The 9,529-nt window shown below is 27.4% G+C and overlaps 2 protein-coding genes across 9 annotated transcripts in view; one reads left to right on the forward strand and one right to left on the reverse strand.

Annotated features, from left to right (window-relative positions):
* LOC100572000 (peroxidasin homolog) overlaps positions 1 to 9,529 on the forward strand; it is a 177,104-nt gene that overhangs the window by 127,138 nt on the left and 40,437 nt on the right. The gene's annotated exons all lie outside the window — the stretch shown is intronic.
* The window catches only part of LOC100572837, a 14,609-nt gene continuing 8,798 nt past the window's right edge, over positions 3,719 to 9,529 (reverse strand). Inside the window, exons 7-13 of one of the 5 annotated variants that reach the window (XR_001679640.2) lie at positions 7,915 to 7,965; positions 6,698 to 6,721; positions 6,467 to 6,514; positions 6,207 to 6,266; positions 6,095 to 6,132; positions 5,697 to 5,702; positions 3,728 to 3,869 (exon numbers count right to left, since the gene is read on the reverse strand). Coding sequence is in view for 4 of the 5 variants with exons in the window: in XM_016805210.2 (XP_016660699.1) it covers positions 3,743 to 3,869; positions 5,697 to 5,702; positions 6,095 to 6,132; positions 6,207 to 6,266; positions 7,915 to 7,965 (282 nt within the window). In the remaining variant the exon portion in view is untranslated. Of the gene's footprint in view, positions 3,870 to 5,696; positions 5,703 to 6,094; positions 6,133 to 6,206; positions 6,267 to 6,466; positions 6,515 to 6,697; positions 6,722 to 7,914; positions 7,966 to 9,529 lie in introns of all 5 variants that reach the window. The other 4 variants (XM_016805210.2, XM_016805212.2, XM_016805211.2 and 1 more) reach the window with 4 other exon arrangements.

A 9,529-nucleotide genomic window follows, 5' to 3' on the forward strand; every position in this document is an offset into this window, starting at 1 on the left:
TGTAATTCGTCAACGTTGAATCAGAGAGTCGTATCAATACTATCAACCAAATAATTATTACTAGAAATAAACCTCTAGTTAAGTGAAAATACATAGTTATAAATAATAATACGTGCATGATATTATTATTCAACATTGTAAAACTAAAAATAGTAGATAAGAAAATCCATTTTATATGACATTGTCGACGTGCACCGACCTAGCACGGCGGCAGTCATCAATGGAGATGTTGGTATTGTACAATATTATCCTATATATATATATTCCTATAGATTTCCTATAGGCTGATATTTATATATATATTATTATATTATATCTTTGTAATTATTTTTTTAACTTTTCATAATACCTTCTATTTTCATGAAATAATTACATGAATAAATAAATAATTTTTTTATTTAATCTTTAATAATCAGAAATTAAAATTAACCGAAATTAACCGGTATTTTTCAAAACCGGTATTAACCGGTTCTCGAACCCTTATATTTTTTTAGAAAACCGAAACGAAACCGGAACCCTTGAAAAAATTAATCTAATAACCGGAACCGGAACCAGAACCGAAACACCCTATAGGTTCTAGTCCCTGTACAGTATACATGTGTTCACATTTAAATTTATTTTTCTGGGCTTTTTTTCCGTGGGCTTTTTTCCGCCTACCGTTTTGGACGCATTCAATCCATGCATTCAAAAAACTTTCAGCCATATCGAACATGAATACATTGGGCTGCAATTGTCCTGTTAATGATTTTATTTTAGAATAAAATATTGTCAGTACTGCCTCATCGATACGATTACTAATCATAAAGGCACATGGAAAACCTTCTCTCATATTGTCAAGTACTAAAAGTGTTGTTAAATTAAAGTGATAGGAATTCATACCACGAGTTTCATCTATAAAAATTACATCATGTCTATATTTTTCCAACATAGACTGTTGATAATTATTCATTATTATTAACAAGAAATCATTTTTTATAAGTTTGAAAATTGTTGATCTAACTCATTTTGTTGATTATAGTATATAAGGCTAAATTTGTCATCTTTTTTTAAATGTTGAACCCAACTTTAAACACTTATTGTATCATTTGCAATATAGCTTAATTATTTAGATTATAAGATGTTTGAATATTATGTAAATCTTTCTTTGTTAAGAGATGTATTCTCTCTAAAGAATTATTTGAAATATTATCACGAATTTCATCTAAAATATGTTAAAATGGTATATTCTGAGACATCTCACTCGCTATGTTATCTCGAACATCCTTATTTAATGGTAAATGGCCTTAATCATAACCATAGACTGTATGATTTGCTATAAACTTAATTGTACATTTTTTACTTAATTTACATATGGTAACATCAATACGAGATGGGCAGTATCCATTAATTTTATTCCAACCTTGTGTTTTTAAATGCACCAGACCTGTACTTTTGAAATATAATTTCCATTCCTATGGCATTTACAGTATATAAATATGTCGTAGAATAAAATAAATTGTATAAAAAGAAAGAGGTAAAAGGGTTGTATAAAGGTAATGGTGTGGGATATGGTATTTAGAATGGTGGGAATGGTTTTTTGTATTGGAAACCAGTTCGATAATATATTAGAATATTAGAACAAGAATATAATTAGTTGGGGTATACGTGTAAATTATTTTATTCCACAACAAGGTTTTATAGTTGTCTGTGATGGGGGATGTAATTTTACCTTGACTTAAGTACTAATAGATATAGAGTCACTTACCTTGACGACGTGCTTGTTAATCTCGATGTACTTGGAGTCGTTCTTTTATCGTTCGTGGTTCGATGCGCGTTATTATTACAACGTATGACTCGCTTCTACTATTTCACATTTGATCTTTTTGAGATTTGTATTGAGATATTATAATATTATCCTATCATTTATATTTTCTTTGTTATGACTAATTGATTGATTTATCCAACACCTCAATGTTTATTTGTAAGTATTTGTTTTCTTATTTGATATATATAATACCTCACAACTTATTTATGAGAACACGTATTCGATGTTTAATAATCGTGGATGTAGTTTTAGGATATTTGCTAAGTATATGAATGTTATACTATGATCAGAACACAATACTTCGAAGAACCCGTCCAAATAGATATCCTTTCGAACACTATCGAATGTCTTTTTATTCTATTGGTAAGGTATTCCGATCACACTATAAATTCAATACTCAAGATTATTATTGAATATGTGTTTCTCCTTATAATATGTTTAGAACGACAATACTTCAAAGAACGTATGATATTGGCGGTGAGATGGTGTCTATAATGTAATTAGTTTTTATTACTTTGTTATTGAGTATATGGCTGATAATTTCATCATTTGGTGTTTCAGCGGATGCCCGGTACCACAATCGTTGTTTTTTATACGTTTTATTCTGACGGTCTTAATAATTCTCTTAGTCTGATAATATTGTATGTTCCCCTATGTGGAAATCATAAATTCGTTGGTGGCCGTGCATTAGATATTGCGTTCTGGTAATCTGCTCCCGTGTGTGATTATTGCTCTTGGGTGTTATCTTTTGATGTGCTGCGGTATGATGCAATGGCATTACTTCTGGGTGGTCTGAGTTTATAATGATTTAAGTTAAGTAAATAATTTATTTTACAATTTTCTATACCGATGTATGATCGTTATTGGTTCCAAATAATTTTATGTATTTATTAATATAATAGTAGAAATATAATATATTACAAATATTTTATTACTGTGATCATTATCAATATATCCACAATTTTTTATGTAACATGATTTGGTTTTATGTTCCATTTCATATTTCCATAAATTAAATTTTTCAATATTTTCGAATTCAATATATTCTGTGGGATACTTCAAATCAGGTTTGACTATTTCAATTGAATGGACAATTGCTTTATGTTCATTGAGACTTTTTATATGGCAAAATGATTTGTCACATTCGCTACAGGAGAACAGATATAATTCCTTGTTTTTTATTTTTTTGTTTGGTGCTATATTGGCAATATCAGTTAAGGGATGTTTTCTTTTAATACGACCTCTAAGATTTTTTAAGAACTTAAATTCATTTCCACACTCAGTACAAGTAACTGTATTTTCAGACATGTTTGATAAAACCTAGTAAAATTTAAATTTTGTTTTACTTATTTACACATTTTTACTGTAATATATTTTAATTTACTTTTAAATATGGCAACCCAAAATGTACACAATTCACTTAAATAAAAAAATGTATGTAAAACTTAAGTACATAACTGTAATAAAGTAGTATTCAAGTATAAATAATAATAAAAGTTACTGCACTCTATGTTTGTATAATATTATAATAGAAGTGTAGTGAAGATACCTTTGTACCGTACCATTGATAGATCTATACTCCCAAGTCCTAGGATTGGGGAATCATAAAACTAATACATTTTTCTTGGTATGACTCTAATCTTGGTAATAAATGTGATAATTAAATACTATACTGTATACTTTCATACAGATATTTATAAAACATTTATTACGAAAATGTTATAGCTCCATAACAGGGGTCTGAAACTTTCTTTTGTCAATAACCAAAAATAAGATAAATAAAAGTGGTGGGTGTATAGTTAGATTATAAACAAATCAGAATATAAAATATTGTAAACAATATGTTTAACATTTACTATTATATATAAGAACTGTTCATGTTCTATTACTATTTTACAATATAAATTTCAACAGTTTTTTTAATTGTTTTAATTAATTTTATTTATTTATATCATTAAATAATACATAAAATATAGAACAACAAATTTTGCGTTGTCTTAAATATCTGTGTGATTTTCTGATTGACTGCCATTTTATACTTTCTAAAAAGAAGTTGTTCAAGTACCTATTAGATAATCATTAAAACATTTTTTTTTTTTATTTGATGATACAATTTATTTCGAATTATAGCTTTTCAGTTAAATAATATTAATAAAATTGATATTTAAATATTTCATAATATTTTGAGATAATATCACATAAAAATGTATTCTGTGATAATACTGATAAATGTTTGTGAAGATAAGAGGTACGACCGATAAGAGCATTAGGCCGCCATCTTGCAGCCATTCGGGGTTTTCTCTCTTTAGACGCTTATAGTATTACATATTTCAAAGGCCCTATATATATATATACACAGTTGAGGTCATCCCGTATCCGTATACAATAAAGAAAGCGATAGTAAAATTGTTGCACAGCTATATCGTAACCGCATAAGTATCTATTAGAAAGTCGAAATTGTACACGCACGTGTGTTTACATGGTTTGAATACTAATATTAATTGTATATTTCAACAGAATCCAATTAAATTACTTCTCATGTTTTGAGATTAGGTTTAACAGATCATTTTACAACAATATTGTTATTATCTGCTTTATCCGTTCATGATAAAAATCCTAATAAAATAATTGTAAAACCAGATAAAATAGACACTGCCCATTTAAAATTACTAATAAAAACGGAAAATTGGCATTCATGTTTGGACTATGATAATGTTGCAGATACTATGATTGAAGTTTTTAATTCTAGAATTAGCAAATTCATTAACTATTCAACTTCTCCTGATACAAATTATAGACCAAAAACATTTTTAAAATTAAAATAATGGATTACTCCCAGAATTATTATTTATATTAGAAAGTTACCAGCTAAATTAAGAACCAGGCCTTTTGACACTCATTTCAAAAAATATTAAATTTCCCATAGAAATATTTTAAATTTATTATTGCGAAATTCCAAATAACTAAATTTCAAGACAACGACTAAATTCAAAGACTTTCGTCTATATTACAAGACGTCCACTTAAATTACAAGACTTGCAACTACATTAACATGTTTACTGTGTATGTCTTTTTGCAGTTTTCACACTGTGCGTATGATAAAAGTAAAAAAAAAAATATAAAGTAACTGCTCATAAAGACGTACGTATATTTAAAAACATACGTTTAATCCACGCTAAATAATAAAAATATATCATTCAGCCTCGCGGAAGGAATTTTAAGATTTCCCACTAAATTAACAGTAATCTCTTTAATTTCCTCGTACCCGACTAAATCCAAAGTCTTCCCACTAATTTCATAACTATAGGTACTGCGTATGACTTGTATAACTAGGTTACCAATTATAACTTTTTATTGATTAAAGAAAATACGTAATTATAAATTCAATAGGTAAGTAAGTACATGAGTTTTGATAAGTTTACATTCTATTAAAATGTTTTTTTTATGAAAAATATGAAATTCTTAAGCAATTAAATCACCCGCCGCAGTGAAATAGGTCGTATCTTTGTTTTCACAATTTTCTTTTTTAAGTTGTCATAACTGTGTTTTTGTAGTTCCCTCGAAACTGATAGTAGCATAAAACAATCAAAGAAGTTCGTCACAGTACAATTAAGTCACTACCGTTTTCGCGGGAACTACACACAAATAGTTATGACAACTTGAAAAAAAAATGAGAAAACAGAGATACGACCTTCTTCGCTGCGGTGGGCGAAATGTACCCCTAATATTTTCATTATTTTTTTTTTAGCATTTCAGAATATTTTGTTTATTATGGATATTCTTTAAATTTTAATACAATTTAAAATTATTTTTCTACACAATATTACCCATAAAAATTAATTAGACATTTCAATGTTTTTTATGTTATAATATAAAAAATATTGTAACTTACAAGGTGCTATAAATCACGAAAAAAATTACAAAATTTAAATAAATTTAACTGAAATAGGTACATGTTCTAATCATAAAAACTGGGAATCAAAAACTGATCAACTCTCATAGGAACTACTAGTTAAAAAAAATTGGCTATTTTTAATTTAAAAAAAAAATATGTTATCATATTCAAAATGTTATACTATATGTGTAACGCAAGGGACTATAAAATATATAATATATAAAAAAAATAAAAATAATGATTAGAACAAAATGTATCTTATCTGTCAGATCTCCCTGTTACACATCCCGTGTATTATATAGTACACAGTCAAATTGATCTTAATCTATATATTTATCAACTTCTTGGTTAATATTTGGTACCTAGGTAGTTTATATTATTAAAGTAATATTTACCTTTTTTGCACTACTATTGTATATTTTTTAACACCAATCTGGTCCATATAAGATGAAAATACGTAATTAATTATTATGATCTAAAACTAAAATATTTCATACTAGTATTTACCTTAAGACTGAGGAGTTTCGCTGTATTCATTACAAAACGTCGACACTGTTTTAAAGGTATCTTGAAAAAAAAAACAAAATAACAGTTTAATTGAATACAATTGTTTATTTTTAGTTGAATATAATTATAGTACCTACCGAATCATAGTTTAAGAGTATACGAGTATATTATTACAATTTATAATATAATAATAATAAATTATTTTTTAATGTGTGAGATTTATGTTTTATGGGTTTGTAACCAGTTTAATAATTATCTACCTGTATCACTTTCGGGTTTATACTGAACAATAAACGTATTCAGTGGTTCTGAAATGATTTGAATTAGGTTCATGTAAGTGTTTATTGTTACTTTATAAATGCTACATATTAAATTTGCATAGACACCTGCATTAAACGCAGTAATAAATATGCATGGATTATAAATAGGCATAAAACATTCAATAGGTACCTAATTATTATTATATATTATCATTGACAAAAACTACTTACCAGAGTATCCAGAAGTGTTAGATTCTAATATATCATATAACATAAGATTTTAGTATACACTAGGTCATATAAATATATTTTATAAAAGTGTATGTAGGTATAAAATAAAACAACTGGAAGTTACATGAAAGGTTAGCGGTGCTTGTAACATTATCATTATGATGATTTGTATTATTTTAATTATAATATGGAGAGATTGTATTGAAAATCTGCGTGTCGTATTAATCACACCACGTAGGAAGAAAATGGCACACTAACATTAACTACCTACCTACATATTAGGTACAGCCACAGATAATAATTTTGGTGTAAAAAGTGTTTTTTACAACTACTTGTTAACTACATAATTTCTCCTTCTACTATTGTTAGTACGTGTGGTCGTTATATTACTAAGAAAGTATACAGCAAGACTAAAATTTATTATATACCATCTCATACTGAATTAATTCCCTCTTCCCTGATGCTGAATTATAATAATATAATATATAAATTTATTATCAAATAATAAAATATAATATTATATTATTATAACTATGTTATAGCCGGTAAGCAGTCATGTAAACTTACTCAATGCATTCAGTTTTGTTTTTAACTCTTCTTCCGAAAGCTGAACGAATTCCTGGGCTATAAAAGTATATATTTTTATATAATATATAAAAACAATAAAAAAAGTGAAATATTATATACTGTTTTCAATATAATCAACTACACATAATTGTAATAATTACAACATAAAAATCATAAAATATCATTTTAAGTATTAATTAAGCATGGTGCAATGTAGTAGGTTAGTAGGACCCTCAGTTTCTCCTCGAATTTTAACTAGTAATCATTTCTGTATAAGCTAAGTTTTTATTCTACACTAAACCAATAAATACTATCAGGAATACAGTGGATTTATAACAGCTATGGGAGCAAAAAAATACACAAAAACTGAAATTTATAAATATTATAATATTTTTAAAAGTTCAAACTTTAAGAAAACGCTCCCACCGTTCTCTTGAGAAGATGTTCAGAAATGGTATTATTTTTACAGCATTAAAATCGAATCGCCTAAAGTCTCACAATCTTGTCACAGCGGAGTGTCTAAAATATTTTTTATCGACTGACTGGAACCACCTTAATCATTTATATTACTATACAATATTATGGATTCAATGACCACAGTATATGTTATTTCTTAATAACACTATTAATAACTAGACATGTATACTTACTGAATAATTCTTTAATATGTTTAAGATTTTTATCACTTGTAAAGCGATCATCTATAATATAATAAATTATATTATACATAAATCTCAGTTTGTTATTGTATTTATATTTCAATATAATCCACTACAAATACTTGTGGACCTGCGTGATAATAACATATAAATATATTATCATATTCAAATTATTAATTTAGCACAATGCAACTGTTGGTGTACCTAGCTATATGAAATAAATTGAAAATTTGAAAAATTAAAATGAAAATTGCTATTTTTTTAATGTGGTTTAAGCTATTTACTCTCTAAACTTTTCTTACATCTCTAAAAAGAATTTCTGATATTTTTTCCTTATTTAATGGAGTTGTTTTTGAGTATATAAGCTATACACATACATATGGTTTTAAGGTAAAGTATATGTGTTCGGGGGCGTAAGCTGGATAATTTTATGCATGCCTGTACATGATCTACCCGAGTCACCAATAACCACAAGTCATATACAAAAAAGAAATGATATACATTTTTAGTTTGAATATTGTCTATTATAATCTGCAACCAATGGCAACAATTTAAACAAAAAAAAAAGTTTAAATTTCCACAGTGAATCTCAAGATCTCTGTTTGATAATATCTTTAAAATAAGAATATCGGAAGATTCTTATTGCACACCTAAATCATTAGATTAACCACTACTCCAAAATTTAAGTGTTTGATCTTCATGCAACTTCTAAGTTCATACGTTTTGTATTTTTTAATATGTAGCGATGAATGAGGGTGGTATTTGGTATATATATAAATAAGCAAAATATTATGCACTCACTCACTCATTCAGCGCTGCATTTCAAAAATAACAAAACGTATGAACTTAAAATTTTAAATAGTGATTCCTCTAGATATGCAATATGAAAGTATTTTCCGATATTGTAATAACTATCTTGAGATCCACGGTGGAAACAGAAATTTTTTTTTGATTTATAAATGGCTGCCATTGGTTGTATATTAGAATATTAATAGTTGAAATTCGTATTATTTTTTTTTGTGTATTTAACTGTTTATGATTAGTTACTCGGTAAGATCACGTACAAGTATACATTGAAATCACACAATTACAATTTCAAATAAAGAAACTATATCTTAAAACTAAAGTATGCGTGTACCATCTAGGTAAAATGGTACCAGGTACATTGAAGCATATTAAGTGAGTGAAAGGGCTGGGTGAGCACTGAGCACCTTCTGAGGACTCCCGGTGGACGTTGGGAAGGGGACCCGTCAGGTAGTCGATCATTGAGCTAATTCCGTCGAGTAAGTGACTAGTAGTAAATACCAGTAATTAGGCAGAAACTCCATACACAACTTGGTATCCGGACATTTTCCCCCCGGACATTTTCCCCCCGGCTGTTTTCGGCGTAGTAGGACATTTTCCCCCTGATAAATTTTTGGATGCGGACATTTTCCCCCCGTTTTTTTTTTGTTTTTATTTTTAGTTATTTACCTTCGAATATAAAATTATTATTTTTAACACATATTTTTTAGCTTTTGTTCATATTTATTTTTTTTATTTTTTGTAAAAACTGTCCGTTAACTAATTAAATTCTTTAATCCTTAAATTTCAATGAAAGATAATT

This window comes from Acyrthosiphon pisum, chromosome A2, assembly GCF_005508785.2.
Source record: "Acyrthosiphon pisum isolate AL4f chromosome A2, pea_aphid_22Mar2018_4r6ur, whole genome shotgun sequence".
Taxonomy (NCBI): Eukaryota; Metazoa; Arthropoda; class Insecta; order Hemiptera; family Aphididae; genus Acyrthosiphon; species Acyrthosiphon pisum.